The sequence below is a fragment of the Oryx dammah genome, unplaced genomic scaffold (assembly GCF_014754425.2).
Source record: "Oryx dammah isolate SB20612 unplaced genomic scaffold, SCBI_Odam_1.1 HiC_scaffold_21, whole genome shotgun sequence".
In the NCBI taxonomy this organism is placed as follows: domain Eukaryota; kingdom Metazoa; phylum Chordata; class Mammalia; order Artiodactyla; family Bovidae; genus Oryx; species Oryx dammah.
Window position 1 is genome coordinate 31,288,765 of NW_024070205.1, and position 21,497 is coordinate 31,310,261.

The 21,497-nt window shown below is 50.8% G+C and overlaps 1 protein-coding gene across 1 annotated transcript; it reads left to right on the forward strand.

Annotated features, from left to right (window-relative positions):
- The first annotated feature begins 4,817 nt into the window (after positions 1–4,817).
- CCDC27 (coiled-coil domain containing 27) lies at positions 4,818–20,833 on the forward strand. Its single transcript, XM_040262827.1, is given in 13 exon segments — positions 4,818–5,003; positions 5,550–5,682; positions 6,831–6,941; positions 7,460–7,617; positions 12,219–12,398; positions 13,068–13,160; positions 13,426–13,581; positions 13,654–13,855; positions 14,071–14,201; positions 17,207–17,284; positions 17,522–17,734; positions 19,046–19,150; positions 20,690–20,833. Coding segments are annotated over 13 exon segments (1,890 nt in total).
- The last annotated feature ends 664 nt before the right edge of the window (positions 20,834–21,497 follow it).

The following is a 21,497-nucleotide window of genomic DNA, read 5'->3' on the forward strand; positions in this document are numbered from 1 at the left end:
ACTCTCAGTTCAGTTCTGACTCTATGACTCCCTGGACTATACAGTCCATGGAATTCTCTAGGTCAGAACACTGGAGTGGGTAGCCTTTCCCTTCTCCAGGGGATTTTCCCAACCCAGGGATCAAATCCAGGTCTCCTGCATTGCAGTTGGATTCTTTACCAGCTGAGCCCCAGTTCAGTTCATTTCAGTTGCTCAGTTGTGTCGCACTCTTTTCAATCTCATGGATTGCAGCACGCCAGGCTTCCTGGTCCATCAACAATTCCTGGAGCTTACTCAAACTCATGTCCATTGAGTCAGTGATGCCTTCCAAACATCTCATCCTCTGTCTTCCCCTTCTCTTCCTGCCTTCAATCTTTCCCAGCATTAGGGTCTTTTCTAGTGAGTCAGTTCTTTGCATCAGGTGGCCAAATCACTGGAGTTTCAGCTTCAGCAACAGTCCTTTCAATGAATATTCAGGACTGATTTCCTTTAGGATTGACTGGTTTGATCTCCTTGCAGTCCAAGGGACTCTCACAACACCACAATTCAAAAGAAGGTGCTCAACCTTCTTTATAGTCCAACTTTCACATCCATACATGACTACTGGGAAAACCATCGCTTTGACTAGACAGACTCAGCAAAGTAAGGTCTCTGCTCTTTAATATGCTGTGTAGATTTGTCGTAGCTTTTCTTCCAAGGAACAAGCATCTTTTAACTTCATGGTTGCAGTCACCATCTGCAGTGATTTTGGAGCCCAAGAAAATAAAGTCTGTCACAGTTTCCATCATTTTCCCATCTATTTGCCATGAAGTGATGGGAGATGTCATGATCTTTGTTTTTTGAATGTTGAGTTTTAAGCCAACTTTTTCAATCTCCTCTTTAACTTTCATCAAGAGGCTCTTTAGTTCCTCCCCATTTTCTGCCATAAGGGTGGTGTCATCTGCCCTTCTGATGTTATTGATATTTCTCCCAGCAATCTTGATTCCAGCTTGTGCTTCATCCAGTCTGGCATTTCACATGATGTACTCTTCTTATAAGTTAAATAAGTAAGGTGATAAGATACAGCCTTGACGTACTCCTTTCCCGATTTGGAACCAGTCTGTTGTTCCATGTCCAGTTGTAACTGTTGCTTCTTGATCTGCATACAGATTTCTCAGGAGGCAGGTCAGGTGGTCTAGTATTCCATCTCTTGAAGAATTTTCCACAATTTGTTGTGATCCACATAGTCAAAGTCTTTGGTATAGTCAATAAAGCAAAAGTAGATGTTTTTCTGGAACTCTCTTGCTAACCATATGCTATTTATGAGAGATACACTTTAAACATAAGACACAAATAGACTGAAAATAAATGGATGGGGGGAAATGCCATGAAATAGAAACATAAGAAGGTAAGAGTGACTATCAGATATCAAATAAAATAGACTTTAAGGCCAAAAAGATAAAAGAGAGAGATCTTTCATTAAGATAAATAATTGACTCATGAGAAAGAGATGACCATCTTAAATTCATATGTGTCCAGTAATAGATCTCCTAAACACATAAAGCAAAATTTACAGAACTGAAGGGGGAAATAGTTCTGCACCACAATTGGAAGATTTTGATCATCTTTTCTCAGCAGATGATAGGGGTAAAAATCAGCAAGCCAAAGAGGATCTGAGGAACTCCTTGGTGTTAGGACTCAGAACTTTCACTGTTGTAGCCCACATTCAGCCCATGGTTAGAGAAATCAGATTTCACAAGCTGCACAGTGCAGCCAAAAAATAAAAATAAAAAAGAGAGAGAGAGAGATGATCTGAATAAGACCAGGGGTTTCCTTTACCAAATTGCTCTACATAAAACACTACACCCAACAGCAACAAATGAAGCAGGGGGAATTGGAGGCTGCCCTACCCCAGAGCCGAACCACTCAACAGACAGACTTAAGACACTAGTACTAGAGAGACACCAAGACAGGAAAAGAAGAAATTAGGAAGGAATTTAATAGATTCCAAAGAAAGCACTGGCTCAGTGGGTAAAGAATCTGCCTGCACTGCTACCAAAAAGTCTACAAACAATAAATACTGGAGAGTGTGTGGAGAAAAGGGAACCCCCTTACACTGTTGGTAGAAATGTAAACTAGTATAGCCACTATGGAGAACAGTGTGGAGAGTCCTTAAAAAACTGGAAATAGAACTTCTATACAACTCAGCAATCCCACTGCTGGGGATACACACAAAGGGAACCAGAATTGAAAAAGACACGTGTACCCCAATGTTCATCACAGCACTGTTTACAATAGCTAGGACATGGAAGCAACCTAGATGTCCATCAGCAGACGAATGGATTAGAAAGTTGTGGTACATATACACGATGGAATATTACTCATCTATTAAAACGAATGCATTTGAATCAGTTCTGATGAGGTGGATGAAACGGAAGCCTATTAAACAGAGTGAAGTAAGTCAGAAAGAAAAACACCAATGCAGCATACTAATGCATATATATGAAATTTAGAAAGATGGTAACGATGACCCTATACACGAGACAGAAAAGAGACACAGATATAAAGAACAGACTTCTGGACTCTGTGGGAGAAGGCAAGGGTGGGATGATTTGACAATAGCATTGAAACATGTATATTACCATATGTATAAGTGATGACCAGTCCAAGTTCGATGCATGAAACAGGGCACTCAAAGTTGGTTCACTGGGACAACCCAGAGGGATGGGATGGGAAGGGAAGTGGGAGGGGTGTTTGGGATGGGGGACACATGTACACCCGTGGCTGATTCATGTCAATGTATGGCAAAAACCACTGCAGTTGTTAGGGAAAGCACACTGATTGAAACTGCCCACCCTGGCCAGGCACCATAGTAACCATTTGTATGAGTTGTTTTATGACAGGAGATCCTGATAAGGAATACAGAACTAATAAGCCACCACCAACTGGAAGATTTCGGGAAAGGTCGAAAGGAGACACCGTGTGTTCAGACGTCCTCTTCCCAGAATCCCTCTTGCTAGCATCCATCTTGGCAGACTGATGTGTGTGCCACTAGCAAAGACTCTGAATTAGAGTGATTGGCCAAAGACTACCCGGAAACTAATCCCATCACCATAAAGCCCGAGACTGCGAGCCACGCGGCAGAACTGTTTTCCTGGGTTCCCTTACCCTACTGCTCTCCACCCGGGTGCCCTTTCCCAGTAAAATCTCTTGCTTTGTCAGCACATGTGTCTCCTCAGACAATTCATTTCCGAATGTTAGACAAGAGCCCAGAGGTCTGCCTTCCTGCAACACAATATTGAAAAATAATTGGCCTCCAATTAAAATAAATTAAGTTTTAAAAAAGGAAAAAGAGAGGTAAAAAATCTGGCAAAAACAAATAAAGTCTGGATTTTAGATTAAAAAAAAAAAGAATCTGCTTGCAATGAAAGAGACACTGGAGACCTGGGTTCAATCCCTGAGTCAGGAAGATCTCTTGGAGAAAGAAATAGCAACCCACCCCAGTATTCTTGAGAAAATCCCATGGATAGAGGAGCCTGGTGGGCTACAGTCCATGGGGTCACAAAGAGTCAGACAGGACTGAGCACACACACATAAAGAAAGCATTAACGTAACCCTCTGGGAATGACCAATATTTGATCTTCTTACATTTGTTTCATGATGCAGGATTACCCTTGTATTGTCTGTATCTCTAGTGACATGGGACAGGCACCAGAGCCTTTGCAGTGTTGCCCCTCATGCTCTCATTGACACATCTGTTTCTACAGGTGCCTCCAGGATGGCACACGGGACCCTACTGGTTCTCAGAGCCTCTGATTCCAAGAGGGACCCTCTCCTTTTAGACTCAAGATAACAGTCAGGAGTGGGAACCAAGATGGCAGATTCAACCTTCTGTGAAACGCAGAACCCAGAGCTTCATGTCTAGACATGTCCCTAGCGTGGACTGGAGAAAGAGCAGCAACACGTGACACTGAAACAGGCAGGAGACCTCAGAACAGTGTTCCAGTTTCCTTGAAACTCTGAGCTGGGCCAGACCAGTGGATGGTGTGGGAGTGAAGACCATGCTGAGCTGTAGGACACATGGGGTGACCCAGAGGGGACTGGACTCTGGGACGACACTCGGTTCCCTTGAAAGAGAGTGAGGCTGCTTAAAAACACAGCTCTGCCTGCTGCTCCCTGAAGGATGGGCTGAAAAAATGTAGCCTCAAACTATTGCTGATTTTTAATCTTAATTTTTTTAAAAACTGTAGTTTGAGCCTACATTCTTTCAATCCATCCCTCAGGGAGTTGGAATATGCCAGCCCCTGCTGGCAGCAGGCAGAGGTGTGGGTTCGATCCCAGGTCTGGGAACTAAGGTCCTACATGCCAAGCAGTGTGACAAAAAAAAAAAAAAAATCTAACAAATAATATGTCTAAAGTATGGATTTTAACTGAAAAAGTTAAAATTTCACATCAGAGCCATTGATGCAGTGTCAGATTTTTAAATAAGGGGAAATACTAAGGATGGTGAAAAAAGGGAAACAGGAGAATGGGTGGCTAGTGTGTCAGGGCACTTTCCTGTGCTTGTAACACCCTGATATTGTAGTGGAAGCAGCTTCTTCTTCCCCTTCCCAGTAGAAAATTAAGACAGATGACAGGCCCCGTCTCTATGGAGACATCTGTGATGCCACACACTGCTCCCAGGACCCCTTAGGACATGGAGCTTGAGAAGCTGGCCTTCTGCCCACCTGTACTTGGACCTGCATGTCCACGCTTGGGGCTGTGACCCCCTTAGCACCCAGCTCCAGACCTGAATCCCACAGGACTGATCCAAGTCATCCTTCAGGCGACCAACCTTGGTCCTTCGCTCCACACTCACGATGTTACCCATCAGAGCCAGCGGGCCCAAGAAGAAAAGTCTGGTGCCCAACTTGATAGAAAAGGGCCTGATTGTCCTCCGGAAGGTGGCCAGCCGGGATGAAGAGACCCCAGAATGGAAACTCCGCCAACAAAAGTGCTCCCTCAGCAAGTCGGCTCAGGCCATCTGCCGCTACTACAAGAAGCTGGTACGGGGTCTCCGGAGCAGGGACGGCCCAGCCACACACGGTTATCTGGAGATGACATGCTTCTCCGCTGGATCAAAGGCCTTGAGGGTGGAGGGCTGATGGGGCATGCTGAATCAGCTCGGGCGGTGGGTTGAGATGGGAAGATTCTGGGGGTGGGTGGGGCCTGGGAGAGAAGATGCTGTGTCTGCCTTGAGCCTTCCTTAGGGGCCTTTTTAAGAAGGAGGGAAAGGGGGAAGAGAAAATAAGGAAGAGAAAGTGCAGGCAGCAAGTTTCATGCAGGTACTTCATGTGGTGGGGGGCGAGGGGAGACTGGGGAGCCGGCCCCACTTCCCAGGGGCCGGCTAAGTGGACAGCAGCACTAGACTCAGCTGACTGCAACTTCCAAAGCAGGGCTCCCACGGCCCTCATCGAGCGACCAGCTTTTGGGGAAGAGACAGCTTGCGTGGTTGGCACACAGAGCCAGGTCCTGGAGCTCCACTGGTGGAGGGGGTGGAGGGCTTCCTGGGTCCCTCTTTTCCTGCTGGTCTCATTCTCCCCACTCCCCAGGGAGACTTCAACCAGAACGCCAGCCCCCAGGACAGCGGCTTCATGACCGAAATGGAGGAGCTTTGGCACAAGTTCCTCACACGTCCCGGCTGCCCCCAGTTCAGCACCAGATCCACGTCCATGACCCACTATGGTGAGTGTGTCTGATGGGGCCCTGTGTGCACACCCAGCCCCACTCCAGCTAACCCACCTGCTGGAGTCCAGGATAGCCTGCGGGTGTGGCCAGAAGAGGGGCATGGTCGGTGGCCGCAGCTGCTGCTTCTGAAACTGGCTCTCAGCTAAGGCTGGGGTTGCTCCTCGGGGAAGGGAAGGAGGGAAGGTCCTTCTTCCTTCCACTGGGCACATTTGTATCATTGGTCTCCCAGCCCACTTACTCTCTCTGGCTGTCAATCACCAAGATTCAGTAGGGCTGGGACATGGGCGGAGAAGGTGAAGACTCTGGAAGCTTCAGTGACAAGGTCCATAGGTCCAAAGGTGGGTCATTAGGGACTGAGCCCTGTAAGGAGCCTCAGCAGCCTCTTGTCTAACCCCACAGTGCTCTGATTCAGTCAAGAGCCTCTGAGAGGGCAACTAAGGTGCTCAGCTGTCACCCAGTGGTGCTGATCAGGCCAGGCGCCATCCCAGATTCCCGCTCCAGGGCCTGGGCTGCTTTTGTTCTCTGACACACAACATTATCCTCACGGTGCCAATATCAAGGCTGAGTGCCTGTAGCCAGCAGCTGGGGTCCTTTCTATGGATCTCAGGTGGCAGTCAGGCAAAAGTGGGGTCTCACCCTACTTGTCAGGCTCTAAGCCTTCCTTTCTCAGTGCAGGGGGCCTTGGAGAGCAGCCAGCACTCCAAGACCAGAAGGGTGGGGGTGTCTGGGAAGGGTAGGGGGAACACAGAGCATTCTGGGTGCAGGACTGAGCCCACATACTGTTCCTGGTACACTCGCCACCATCTGATTTGTGCCAGCCTAGAGGACATGGGTCTGACCCTTGGGGTGAAGGGCATTCTGCATGATTTTGAGAAGACAGTTTTACAGGAGGAACAGGGGCCGTCCTCTGGGGAAGAGGTGCACTGATTTACAGAGACTAAGTTGCACCTGATCCGTTTGGGGGGACATGCCAGGTGGGCAGGGGGACAGAATCACGTTTCCATTTGGTCCTGTAGTCCAGTCCTGTGCTTCCGCCAAGAAAAGGCACCTTGAACCCCACCCAGTGTTTTGAAGGAAATATGAGTCCCTGCCCAGTGGTCTTGGGGAGACTTGGCCTCAACTGTCCTCCATTTGCCATCCTCCAGGTTCAGCCACAACCCTCTCTCTGCCCGAAGACACAGGCTTAGGCTCTGAGACCTGGAAGGGGGCCGAGAACCCACTCTCTGGCCAGCAAGGCTTGGATGTGAAGGTGGACGGTGAGGGCTGGCCGTGCGGGGCACTGGGGGTGTGCATGGCCCACGGGGTTCTCTCCTTGGCACCTCAGCCCTGAGGGCCCCTATTCCCTCCATTCCTATGGTGCCCCATGGAATTGCCTTCCCAGGACCACCTGCCTGGCCCGGTGTTCCTCACACGGGCCCTGGGACGTGTCTGTCCTTGAGTAGAGGGACACCCAGGCACCATTCCTACAGACACATACTTCTGTTTATCCAGAGATGAACTCCACCCGCAGAAGTCTGCTTCACTTCAGAAGTGCCCCCTGTGCACAGGCAGCATCTTGCCCTGACTCCAGCTCTGGAGGCTCGGATGCCACTTATGCACACTGGGCTGGGGGTGGTGGGGACGAATGTGGGACAACGGGGAGATGGAGAGCAGCCCAGCTGGGCAGGGAAGGGCTTCCGGGGGAGTCTCAAAAGAGGGACATTACAGAAGATCCAGGGCCGCTCAGCACGGGAAGAGTCTTACCTCGCCCCACCACCACCTCCCCTCTTGACAGGCGGCCTCCTTCCCCTTAGCAAGAGTGCCTGTGAGTTCAACTACCTGCGGAAGAAGAGCGAGTCCCACATGCTGAGCCCGACCCCCAGCAGCCCTGACCTGGGGCAGAGCTACCCGAGGAAGCGGGTACCCTGGTACATCTCCGTCATCCATGAGAAGGTATGGCCAGGCACGGAGCCTGGGCACAGATCCTGGTCCTCTTGTCCCAGCTCTGCGTCCTGCCAGCGGGGATGCCTGGCCCTCGGGGCTCTTGTTCTAGTCTCTGCGCCCAGATGCAGTCTGAACTGACCTTCAGACCTCCCTCCTGGCTTCTACAGACCAGGTTCCTATCTGTTTTCTTTCCCATGGGGAGCAGTTTAGGCTGGCCTAGATGTTGCCCCCTCCTATACAGCTTCACCCCATGTGTCAAGACCCTCAGCATCCATAGGCTTTTAACCCAGTCATTCCACTTGGGTGACTGTATTCCTTAACACAGTAATAACAATCAGCTTGATGGGCAAAGATCTGCCTATGGGTTGATTCACCGTGATATCATCTTTTTCATCCTTGTTTGTGAGAGAGGCTGGCCTGTAATTTACCATCCTTGTCATCCCCTTGTTTGCTTTTGGGGTCAGAGTCTTCTGGCTGAGTAACAACAACAAAAGTTGAGAAGCGTTCCTTCTTCCTTGATTCTCTGGAAGAATTCACCTAAGGTGGTTGTTATTTCTTTATTAAATTCTGAAGATTTCATTATTGAAGTCATCTGGGCCTAGTGATTTCTTACAGGGTTTGTGTGTATGTGTTTTTTTTAATTAATTCCTTTTAAAAATATTCAGATTTCCTTTTCCTGCTTGTTCCAGTTTTGGAAAGCTACGTTTTTCTAATAAGGTGTCCAAGCCATGTCAGTTTTCAAATCTAGAAGCCTCACTCTGTGCACAAGACTTCTGGTGTCTGGAGAAGATTCTGAAGAAGATTGTCTGGTCGTTTGATTCTGACATCGCTAATCTGTGTCTTCTCTCTTTTTCCCTTTACCAGTCTTATCAACGTAAAAAGTCTCTTGGAGTTAGTTTCAGGTTTTTACAGATTTTTTTTTTTTAAGCTCATGAAGCACTAACAAGAGCTGCGGAAATAAGTCACATAAGATGCTGGGTGGTTCGTCATGAGCACACAGTGGGACTCGTGAGCCCTGAAAATATGGGTCCATGCATACTCATTTTATCTTTATTCCTGAAACTGTACCTTTAATTTTATGATAGATTTCACAATTTGGTTTTTTTAATTTTTGTAGATTTCACAATTTAAAAAGCATTGATACCACCAACAATTCCACCTTTGGAAAATAGCCTGAGGATATAATTAGACAGAGTTACACAGACATACTGTTCATGGGGTTCTCAAGGCAAGAATACTGATGTGGTTTGCCATTCCCTTCTCCAACAAACTGGAAAATTCTTCAAGAGAAGGGAATACCAGACCACCTGACCTGCCTCTTGAGAAATCTGTATGCAGGTCAGGAAGCAACAGTTAGAACTGGACATGAAACAACAGACTGGTTCCAAATAGGGAAAGGAGCACATCAAGGCTTTATATTGTCACCCTGCTTATTTAACTTATATGCAGAGTACATTGTGAGAAACACTGGACTGAATGAAGCACAAGCTGGAATCAAGATTGCCAGGAAAAATATCAATAACCTCAGATATGCAGATGACATCACCCTTATGGCAGAAAGTGAAGAAGAACTAAAGAGCCTCTTGATGAAAGTGAAAGAGGAGAGTGAAAAAGTTGGCTTAAAGCTCAACATTCAGAAAACCAAGATCATGGCATCTGGTCCTACCACTTCATGGCAAATAGATGGGGAAACAATGAAAACAGTGAGAGACTTTATTGTTTTGGGCTCCAAAATCACTGCAGGTGGTGACTGAAGCCATGGAATTAAAAGACACTTGATCCTTGGAAGAAAAGTTATGACCAACCTAGCCAGCTTACTAAAAATCAGAGACATTACTTTGCCAATAAATGTCCATCTAGTCAAAGCTATGGTTTTTCCACTAGTCATGTATGGATGTGAGAGTTGGACTATAAAGAAAGCTGAGTGCTGAAGAATTGATGCTTTTGAACTGTGGTACTGGAGAAGACTCTTGAGAGTCCCTTGGCTTGCAAGGAGATCCAACCAGTCCATCCTAAAAGAAATCAGTCCTGAATATTCATTGGAAGGACTGATGCTGAAGCTGCAATACTTTGGCCACCTGATGCAAAGAACTAACTCATTTGAAAAGACTCTGATGCTGGCAAAGATTGAAGACAGGAGGAGAAGGGGATGACAGAGGATGAGATGGTTGGATGGCATCATTGACTCAATGGATATGAGTTTGAGTGAACTCCTGGAGTTGGTGATGGACAGGAAGGCCTGGCGTGCTATAGTCTATGGGATCGCTAAGAGTCGGGCATGACTGAGTAACTGAGCTGAACTGAACTGAATACAGACATACATAAAAGGATGCTCTTTGCAGTCCTCTCAGGAAAGGGAATTCCAGGGGGAGGACTGCAGGCTGGGCTGTCTCCAGGGGCTCACACTGTGTCCTCAGGGTCTTCTTTCTTTCACTTCTGTCTTCCTCAGCCCTCGTAGGCAGCATCACTTGCAGCAGCAAGTATGTGGTGTTGCAAAGTTAGCATCCTCCACTGGAAACCAGCATCGCCTTCCAGGACTTCCTTCTGTTCTGGACACATTTGTTGTTATTGTTCAGTCACTAAATCGTGTCCAACTCTTCATGATCCCATGGACTGCAGCACACCAGTCTCCTCTGTCCTTCACTATTTCCCAGAGTTTTCTCAAGTTCATGTCCACTGAGTTTGTGATGCTATCTAACCATCTCATTTTTGGTCACCCCCTTCTGCTGCCCTCAATGATTCCCAGCATCAGGGTCTTTTCTAATGAGTTAGCTCTTTACATCAGGTGGCCAAAGTATTGGGGTTTCAGCATCAGTCCTTCCAATGAATATTCAGGGTCAGTTTCCTTTAGGATTGACTGGTTTGACCTCCATGCTGTCCAAGAGAAGACTCTCAAGAGTCTTCTTCAGCATCACATTTCGAAAATATCAATTCTTTGGTGCTCAGCCTTCTTTTTGGTCCAGCTCTCACATCCATACACTGGAAAAATCATAGCTTTGACTATACAGACCTTTGTTGGCAAAGTGATGTCTTTGCTTTTTAATACGCTGTCTAGGTCTGTCATAGCTTTGCTTCTAAGGACCAAGCGTCTTTAAATTTCTTGGCTGCAGTTACTGTCTGCAGTGATTTGGGAGCCCAAGAAAATAAAATCTGTCACTGTTTCCACTTTTGCCCCTTCTATTTGCTATAAAGTGATGGAATCAGATGCCTTGATCTTAGCTTTTTGAATGTTAAGTTTTAAGCCAGCTTGGTTCCCCAACCAGGGATTGAACTGATGTCCTCTGCAATGCAAGGCAGATTCTTAACCACTGGAACCGGTGCAGTCCTTCTATGACTATTTTAATTTAATAGTGTAAACAATTCCCATATACCCTCCCGATTCTCCAAATGTTAAAATGTTGCCGATTTGCTCCATCCTCTTCTCCTCTCCCCTTTCTCTGTTTCCCTATGTCATTCATTCATTAAAAAAAATTTTTTTTTAATTTATTTGGCTGCACCTGGTCTTACTTGTGGCACAGGGGATCTAGCTTCATAACCAGGGATGGAACCTGGGCCCCCTGTATTGGGAGCATGGAGTCTTAGCCATTGGACCACAAGGGAAGTCCCTATATCACACATTCTTACCCTGATTTTTAAGAATTCCCTTCTTGCTATATACTTTAAGTGAAGTTTCCAGTTCTTTTTTTCTGAATGCTTGAGACGGATACTTAGATCATTGATATCCCATTGCTTCCCCTAACTGTTGCATTCAAAGCTTATAAATTTGCCCTTAATCACAGTTTTTGCTTCACCCCATGTCATGCCATGTCCAAGTATTTGTTATTATTCTGTCTAAAATATCTCATAATTTCTTGTGTGGCTTCTTCTTTGATTCATGGGCTCCATGGAAACCTATCTCTTAACTCTTAGACATCTGGACGACCTCCTAGTTATCTTTTCCTCAGACTCTATCTGGGACCATCTCCCTCTTGCTTGAAGAATCTCCGTTGTATTTCTGTCAGTTGTTCAGCTCTGATTATGACAAATTCTCTCAGTGACTGTCCAAAAACACCTTTATTTGGTCTTCAAGTTGGAATGATTGACGGTTTTGAGATTTTGAGAGGCGGTAAATCCAGCCCCGAAAAGCTCCTTGGAAGTGGTCTTTGGCGGGTAGTGCTGGTTAGTAGGTGTGGCTCAGATGGTAAAGTGTCTGCTTACAATGTGGGAGACCTAGGTTCAAACCCTGGGTTGGGAAGATCTCCTGGAGAAGGAAATGGTAACCCACTCCAGTACTCTTGCTGGGAAAATCCCATGGATGGAGGAGCCTGGTAGGCTACAGTCCATGGGGTCACAAACAGTTGGATGTGACTGAGCGACTTCACTTTCAATCACACCTGGGCACTGACTGGGACCAGGGCCTGGAGGGGAGGCTGCCAGGAGATCCCGGGCAAGGGTGGCCCTTAAGCAGGAAGGGGCTGCAGGTAAGAAGCCGCTCACCTTGGGCTGGGGTCACTGGGTCCTCCTGGGCCCGGAGCTGCTGCTCTTGAGTGAGGGGGTGGGGGGCAAGGGAAGGTGCTGCAGGGGTGTTTGAGTGGCTAAGTGGCCCCCCAGGCTTCCCCGTTTCTCCTCAGGACCAGTGCCTGTTGGCTCTAGGGGAGGAAGTCCAACGCCTCTCGGAGCTGGAGGCGCAGGCTCAGAAGAGAGAGGAAGAAATCCTGGCTCTCCAGGAGGAGAGGGAGGGCCTGAGGAAGCAGCTGAAATGCCTCCTGAAGAGCAAGAGCCCGGAGGCCACGCCCAGCCATGTGTTGTGGGTGAGCAGCAGCAGGCGCTCTGCGGACTAGCCTGGCCTGGTCTGGCTCTGGGACGGGGCCTTGACTGTAATGTAGGGATGGCATGCTGCTCCCCTGGACCCCAGGTGTGGGGTGGGCACTGGAGGAGGCAGGGTAGGGTGGGGATCCGGGGGCCGTCGCCTGGTCTGAGACCTGGTTTCTTTCTCATCTGAGGATACAGCCTGTGTTTACGCTGGGTGCACATATGACGTGGGGGTGGGGGGCTTCAGACCCCTGCTGGATCCTCTGGACACCTCCAGAAAAAGCTACCCAGACACCGATGGTGGGGGACTGGTGGGCAGGGAGGCAGCAGGAGTCTGGAGAGCCTGGAAGTATGGTCCTGTGTCCCCCTGTTCCCCAGACTCCCAGGGGCTGTCAGTGAGCAGGCAGTGGGCGGCAGTGACCTGCGGGCATGTTTGAGGTTGGCCCTCCAGAACTCTTCCAAAACAGTGTGCTTGTTACTGCTGGGCCATTAACCAGGGCTACCCCCAGGGCCATCACCTACACGGCACGGTCCACTGCCCATCGACAGGGCAACCCCAGCAGGGGAACGGTGGGCCCCCTTCTGGGAGGACAGGTCTCAGCGACATGGGCCCTGGGGGAGCCGAAGGCCCGAGTTGAAACCCCGAGGCTGCTGTGGGCATCTCGCAGGAGCGGCCGTTGGAGCCTGTGCTGAAGCTGCAGGGGAGACAGAGCACCCTCAGAACCTTCTGAGACGAGGAGGACGTGGAGCCCTGGCGGCGGGTGTGGGCTGGCCGGAGCCCTGTCTGCCAGGCTGCCTGGGGGAGGCCCAGGCCGCAGCGCCCCACGTGCTGTGCTAATCTGGTGGCCCTCACTCAGGCTGAGCCCTCAGCCACAGCAGGGGTGGTGGGCCGGCTCCTGGAGATGTAACCCGAGGGGAGCTGGCCAAAGGCCCTGCAGCACCGTCCTCCCAATGCCCCCATGAAGGTTCAAGCCTTCCTCCCAGGGGTGCCCATAGCCCTGTCCAGCATCCCCTCCTCTCCCCCAGCTGCAGGAAGAGTGTGACAGAGGCAAGGAGCTGGAAGGAGGCGACTACGAGGAGGAAGAGTACCTGGAAGGGGAGGCCAAGAGGGCAGCGGACAAGGGGGCGAGGGCTAGAGCCAGCAGGAGGGAAACTCTGCAGGAGAACAGAAACAAGGAGGAGGCAGTGGTCATGGTAACTGTGCAGGAAGACGAGGACGAGGAGAGGGATGCGTACGGGGCCGGGGAGCTGGAGGAAGAGCAGGACGAAGAGGTGATGGAGCTGGATGAGGAGAAGGAGCTGCAGCAGGAGGAGGCTGCGGCCAGGAGGCAGGGCGGCTTTGTGGATGACACCTTTGAGGAGGAGCTGATAGCCCAGCTGGAGGAGTATGAGCAACTGATCCAGGAGTTCCAGTTCCAGCTTGAGATCACCAGGACCAGATACTCCCTGGCAACAGGTGGGATGCCAGAGGAGGCTGAGGTGGGAGCTGCAGGGAGGATGCCAAGGACTGCTCACTTTGCCCTGGGTCCCTCTTGGCTGGGACCATGCGGGGGCAGCACTGGACCCCTGGGATGGGAGCAGGCAGTCAGCCCTCAGCTTGGAGCTCCGCGGAGCCCTAGGGATGGTGCAGTGACTGGCCCCCTCCTCCCTGTTTGCTCTCATCTCATGCAGGAGCCATCAAGTCTTTACAGCGACAGGTGGAATTCCAAGAGTCGCAATTGCTGAAAATCAACACGGAGAATGAGATGCTGCAGAAGGAGCTGCGGGAGCGGAAAAAACAGTTGCAGGCCATGTCTGACAAGGTGGCGGTGTCCTCTGCTGTGCTGGGACACGAGCCATCCATCCCCGCCCCCATCCCCTGACAGAGACCCTGGGCTCAGGAGCTGATAGTAGCGGGCCTGGGGTTCACGGCACACCATGCTCTAAGCTGTGCCGCCCTCTGGCCCCAGTGGTCACCTCTGTCTCCTGGACCACTAGGTTTCTGGCCATTTCTCAAGCATCTCCCAGTCCATGGTCCCAGGACTGAGAACACCACGACCTTAGGTCCTCGTGAAGTACTTTTATTATGTTATTTTTGGTCATGCTGAGTGTCCTGTGAGATCGCAGGTTTCCTGATCAGAGACTGAACTGGCATCCTGGGCAGTGAAAGTAAAGAGTCCTAACCACTGGTTGGCCAGGGAATTCCCTGAAGCACTTTTAGTTTTTATTTTTATCCAAGTTTTCACGCACAAAACTACATAGTTTAAGGAACCAAGCAATTCTACAAGCTTATTATGTAAGATAGGAGTCCAACCCTTTTCTTTCTCATTTGCCTGTTCCCTAAGACAAATGCTTTCAACTCTTCTAGCTAATTCTTGACAACTGACTCTCCACATTTCTAGACAGCATGCTTATAAGGCATTCTAGATATTTCTCCATCTTGGCATTATCTAATGCTTCCCTCTTTCCTCCCCTGCCTCCCATCCCCGGGAACTCAGCTCCCTCCCAATACTATTTGATCACAGCATTAGTGAGTGGACACAGCATTTATATCACTAAGACAGTTATTGGGCCTGTGATATATGACAGAAACACAAATCTTGTGAAACAGTGTTAAGATCCATAAACCACTTTTTAAAGCTGCTGCCATCAACATCTTTGTTTCTTGGTCTACCCCCACATTTTCACTGGAGCACATCCTTCAGCAGTTTTTTGAGAAAGAGGAGTGGAGGTAAAATTTGGGAGATACCATATTATGCAAATGTCCTTACACATTAACAGAAGTTGGTTGGAACAGAATTCCAGTTTGGCAACTGCTTTTTCCTCAGCAGTGTGGAGGCATCACTTCATGTCTCTGAGCTTCCAGGGTTCCTAGAGGGAAGCACAAACTCAACCTGATTCTTGAGCTTTCTTATGACGTAGGTCTTGGTGGTGGTTGGTTCCTCTCTGCAAAGTTGCAAGATCCCATGTTTATCCCTCATGTTCGGAAGCTTCTGTGAAAGTGTTAGTTGCTCAGTTGTGTCTGACTCTTTGCAACCCCATGGACTGTAGCCCGCCAGCCTCTTCTGTCCATAGAATTCTTCTCCAGGCAAAAGTACTGGAGTGGGTTGCCATTCCCTTTATCCAGGGAATCTTCATGACCCAGGGATGAAATTCGGGTCTCCTGCATTGCAGGCAGATTCTTTACTATCTGAACCACCAGGGAAGCTGCCATAGCTAGACCTTATTAAGGGTCTGTTCTCATTTGTCCTGGGCACTCAGTAGCCGGCTGGAAACTTGTGTCCTTCAGTTCTGAAACTGTTCTCTGTTTACATAGTTGTTAGTCCCTGTCTCTGCTTTCTCTGAACTCTCCTTCTGGCAACCCCATCAATCAGCCAGCAGACCTCCTCTTTGGGTCTCTTTCTCCTTCCTGTCTGTTGCTTTCACTATCTTGTCTTCTTGTTCTACTTTTAGATTTCCTTAACTTTATCAGCAGCCCTCTTCCTGAGGTTTTTAAAAAATAATTTTATTTGTTTATTTAATTTTTGGCTGCACTGGGTCTTCATTGCTGCACAGGCTTTCTCTGGTTGCAGCAGGCAGGGGCTACTTGCTAATTGCGCTGAGCAGGCTTCTCATTGCGGTGGCTTCTCTTGTTGTGGAGCACGGGCTGTAGGGCACACAAGATTCAGTAGTTGCAGCTCCCAATCTCCAGAGCACAGGCTCAATAGTTGTGGCGCACAGGTTTAATTATTCCCCAGCATGTGGGATCTTCCTAGAGCAGGGATCGAACCCATATCTTCTGCATGAAGGCAGATTTTTTGCCACTGAGCCAGCAGGGAAACCCTCCTCTTGAGTTTTAACTTTGTTTCATTTAGTTTCTAAGATGTTGCTTTTGTTCTCTAAATGTTCCTTCCCCACTCCCTTTTATTTAGAAGCACACTCATGTTTTATTTCTTAATGGCAATATGTGTCTGACCTCCTTAACAGCTTAAGTGAGAGTTACGGGAGATACTTAAGGGATTTGACTGTTTGTGCTGTTTCTATTTCCTATAAACTCCTTTTGTAAGTCTGTTTTCAGTTTTTGTTACTCCTTCAAGAATTTTGCTCCAAGGTCAGAGCTGCCTGGAGTCTCTCAAACTGTGGGTGACCATTTTGTGTTTTACGGCAGAGAACTGTGCTTGGGTACATCAACGGAAGGTTAGTTCAGTGGTCCTGTTGTTGCCTCCTTCCCCTTAGCTTGCTCAGATTCTCCTGGAATCTGGGAAACTGGATGAATTCCTTGCCCAAGTGTAATGGTCCAGCTGCTGGTGTTTCAAACAAAGTGGGGCAGAGGCTGCTGTCTCCATGTTCAGCCCCACATCCTGCATCTGTTGCCAGGGGTCTCCACTGCGTGGCCTGGCATCTCCCAGACCAGAGATCCTCTTCTTCCCCCATCCCCCCACCCCCCAGCCCCAGGGCCTCCAGTCTCCTGACAGATGGAAAAGAGGGGAGGTGCCCAGCATCTCCTGGTCAGGGCTGAGTCTGAGGCTCCTGATTTCTGATATAATGTTCCTCCTTGTGTCGGCCTCCATGTCCAGAAGAGCCCGGCACCATCCCCCACTTCTGAGATTTCCAGGACCTGTGAACTGGGCTTGTTTGCAGCTCTCCTGCTGCTGGCTTGGGAGTCTGCTTCCTTGGCTCTGCCTCCCAGCTTCCGAAGTGTGTTTGATACCTTCCCCTCCTCCCTTCCCCCTTCATCAGAAATTCCGATGCTTCCTTTCATCTTACTGAGGTTCACGGAAGAAGGTTCAAGGAGGCAGCCATCTCTCTCCCCCCACCAGCCCCTGAGTGAACCCCCATTGCCTTGCAGTTCTCTAACCTCCGGGAAGACAAGAAGTACCAGGAGACCATGGGCCTCATCGAGAAAGACAACCTCCTCCTCAGACAGGTGCCTTTGGGGTGGCTGGGGGGCAGCCACAGGTCCTGATGGCGGCAGGGAGAGAGTCAGCTGGGTGGGGGCCCCTCATTTCAGATAGCACCCTGTTCAGTAAATCCAGGGCCCTGGACACGCACTTGGGAGCTGGCCACAGCCGGAGCCAGGCTGGCTGGAGGAACTCAGGGAGAGGTGGCTGCCTCTGGGGGAAGGAGAGGTGGGCAAGTGGACCTACTGCTCCCCGCCCCCCAGCAAGTGTCGGAGCTGGAGAGTGAACTGGCCAAGCAGGAACAGACCATCTCGGAGCTGGAGGCCAAGGTCAACCAGCTGCAGGCCCAGGTGAATCAGAGCCAGAACCACCTGCAGAGGCGGAAGCTGCTCCAGGAGGAGATGCAGAACAAGAAAGAGATGATTCAGCAGGCAGAGCAGCAGGCCCGCGAGGCCCTGGAATACACCCAGGCCAGGGTAAGCCTGGTTCCCCCTCCCGGCCCTGGAGAGTGCTCAGGCCAGAGTACGCCCGACTCCTGCCTCCTGAAGGCCTGCAGGGGCCCTTGCCCACCACTGCCATCCCTGGAAACCGCCACCCTGGGGACCGTGCACCAAGTGCTCTGGGCTCCCCTCTTCCTGTGTCCAGAAATGCTGGTGGAGGAGGGGGCGAGGGTGTGATGTGGCCATCTTGGTCAGCTGTAGTGGCCGGAAAGTGCTGAGTGCATGGGGCTTCATTTATGGAGGAGCCCCTTGAGTTGTGCTGTGAAAGAGACCCAGGGATGTGGTGGCCAGCCAGGGAGGGTCTGAGGTGGGAGAGAAGTAGTAGTAATGATGCCATCTATTTATAACTTAGAGAGCATTTGTGGTGGGTCAGGTGCTGTTCTGAGCATTTATTAAAGTCATTCAACCCCGTTAACAAAGCCATGACATGGGTACCGCTGGTGTCCTGGCACCTGCAGCACAGAGAACGAACAGCCCATCCGAGTTTCCAGAGCTGCGTGGAGGCGGTGCTGGGGTGTGAGGTCCCGGGTCCTCACTCTGAGCCCCTGATAGATGTGAGCAAAGGCATAGGAAGAAACCATCAGTCAAGAGTTGACTTTCTTTAGAATCTAAAACCAGCAAAGGTAGAGGCCCTGAGTGCAAAGGCTTTTGAAATGACATTTTCCCCGCTGGCCAACCAAGAGTGCCGGCTGTAACCAGCTGTGTTCTCCCTCCTGCTGGTGCCGGCCTCCTGCTATGCACGAGGCTGCCAATGGCTGCCAAAGACTAGACAGGCTCAGTGGTTCAAGCTGCTTAACTCCTGGCTAATGCCTTGTTAGTGCAGATGTCCACGGCATGGAGCACTTCTAGGTCACTTAGAGAAGGGGGATGGGCCAGGAGTATAATGCCCATCGCAGGGCTGGCCAAGTCTGCAGGTTGTCTGCTGTGGGTCAGTGGGAGACTGTGGCTAAAGCGCCTCTGGGGGATGGAGGACAGCCGGGGGGTCATTCAGAGTTTTGTTTTGACCATGTGCAGGTTTTGCTTTTTTAATTAAGAAACAAGCAAACAAATGAGGTGTGGTAGAGAGACTTTGGGTTTTGGTGTTAGGCCTCCTGGGTCTGGATTTTGATCAGGTCCCTTCCAGCTCGCAGGAGACCATGCTGACCACTCGCACGCTATTTCCAGCTCCTGAAGCAGGAGAACTGAAGACAGGTCCACCTCCCCTGGAACCTCAGAGAGGCAGCGGGTGTGGAGAACACTGTCTCCCCACTCAAGGCAAGCCTGGCTGTTTCTCCTCTGTGCTCATAGCTCGAAAGACTGAGAAACAAGATCATCCAGGCCACCTTCAACACCATAGGGATCAAGTCCTTGGCCACTGAGATCTCTGACAATGACATTCTGGAAGGCTTGCAGGTATAAACGGTGCTCAGAGGCCTCCTTGTCCCCAGGGCCCCATCTCTAGGCCAGAGCTCCTGCATCTGCAGCTGGGAGCAAAGGGGATAAGCCTGGATGGGAGATTAGGGTCACCATTCTTGTCCTGGTGGTGTCATGCTTTCACCGTGACCCCACCATGGTCCTTTCTCTCTGCTCAGGCAGAAGGGACTAGATTTCCCTAAGGGATTAGGGAACAACATCCTGGAGCTGCTGTCAGTGTTTCACAACCATCAGCAGCTGCCGAAAACCCACCTGGTATGGTAGGGAGGGAACCAAACAGCTGGGTCCTGGGTTCTCCAGCAGCGGGAGCCCAGCCCTAGGCTCTGCCCAGGCCAGCTCCCCCAGGGATGCTTCTTAGCATCCCAGCATGGCCTCAGCTGGAATCGCTGCTGAGCTGGGAGCCTGGCATGGACCCCTTCCCTGGCCTCAGCCCACACCAGCTCCTCACCAACAAGCAGAGGTTTCAGAGGGTCAGGGAGGTTTAGGAGAAATAATGAGCCTTTGGGGCTGGCAGGAGTGTCATCACCCCGGGACCTTGGCTTCGCAGCTGTAGGCTGGTCACTTGACTTTCTGAGCCCTAGAGCACCCCCTCTGTACCACGGAGAGGGTGCCTGCCTTCCAAGCCTCCTCCAACAGCACGGCCCTTGACCCCAGCAGCTACCTGTGACCTGCCACTGGCCCATTTGTCCCCAGGGCCTGGTTCATTTCTTCTGTGAGGCTGGGTGGGCCTCTGGTTAATAGCACTCTTGTAGGGTGGCCAGTCCTCAGGGCAGAGGGAGACCCCTGCATGGAGACCTGGGGAAAGGTCTCTGTCTGACTACTAGTGTTTGGGGCAAGGGAAGAAGGAGGTGGAGGGGGTAAGGAGAGAGAGCAAGGGGAGAGATGGGGGTAGAAAGGAGGAGAGAGGTTTTGAGAGGGAGAGAGGGACAGGGGATGATGGGGGTGGTAGAAAGAGAGTGAGGGAGAGGATACGAGGAAGGGAGGGAGGGAGGGGGATAGAAGGAGTCATCACCACCCACCAGTAGTCAGGGAAGAACCCTTTCCCTTGCCAACACCTGCCCCTCCCCACACGGCCCAAACCAGCAAAAGGCCAGAGAGAAGGAAGGAGGCTAAGGAGGAGGCAGGGCAGCCTTCCTGCACAGAAGGTAGAAGAGACTTTGCCCTGAGGGTCAGACTTGACAGCCTCTGATGTCTCTGGGAGTCTAGGCTCCTGGTAATTTCCGGAGGACGAAGAAGTGGATCTGGCCCAGGCTCTAGGAGTGAGCTGGCCTGGATGGTGGGCATCTCCACCCAGCTCTGAGTTCTCTGGCTTCACCCTGTTGGCTGGAGCAGCCCTGGTGGGAGTGGTTTCAGCACAGAAATTGGCAAATGCTACAAAACAGCTTTTTAATCCCTCCTGGAAAGATTGTAAATATTCACCAGCACAGCACTGTGGCAGCAGGCCCTTCTCGGGAAGAACAGGGTGGTGTCCCAGGAGCGGGCAAGGCCTGTGCAGACACTGCCAGGTGTCTTTTCTAGAGGATCATCTCAGACAGAATGGACTACTACAACCAGCTGAAACAGAAGGGAGTCAAGGTGCCCCCGTTGCAGCAGATGGAGATCTTATCCTCACCCAGCAAGTCCAAGAAGATAAGCTCCAAGGAGGCCCAGCTCAGACCCTAGGTGCAGCCAGCACAGCAGAGGCCAGGGCCCAGCCTGGGTGTACCCTGGGTGCCCCTTTCCCCTCCATCACCCCCTCCCCAACCTGTGGCCCCACCCTGGCCCTCTGATTCAGAATTACACTTGCTGCTGGCCGTGGTCTCACCTTCTCCTTCACTAGGACACAGAGGGGAGCTTGGGTTACATGAACACCCCTTCCCATTCCACAGCTCACTGGGGGTCAGCACAGCAGCTTGCACCCATGGCTCCTTCCTGGGGACACCCCACACTGAATATAGTGCCCTCTGGTGGTCCCAGGTGTAGGAGGCCTGAACTGGGCTCCTGTCCACCGCATTTGGTTCACACCCCAATAGGGGTCCTTTTCTGACGCCAGCTGCACACACCTGCGCGGCTCTCCCGCTGGGGTGCCCCGCCGGGGCACTGCTCTGCTGTTGCGACCCTGTGGAAGGAGGAGGGTCGGCCTGCGCACTTCTCTGACCGTCCATCGCTCTGGTGATGACAGCTCTGCAGAGCACAGGCTCGCCTGTCTGTGCTGTACACAGAGGTCTGTGCCCCGCACACAAACACGTGCTCAGTGTACTGGGTTCTCTGCCTCTTCCCTTTGCTCTCCACTTCCACCTGCCCACGCATCCTTCCGTTACTGCAGCGCCCGCCCGCTGAGGGAGGC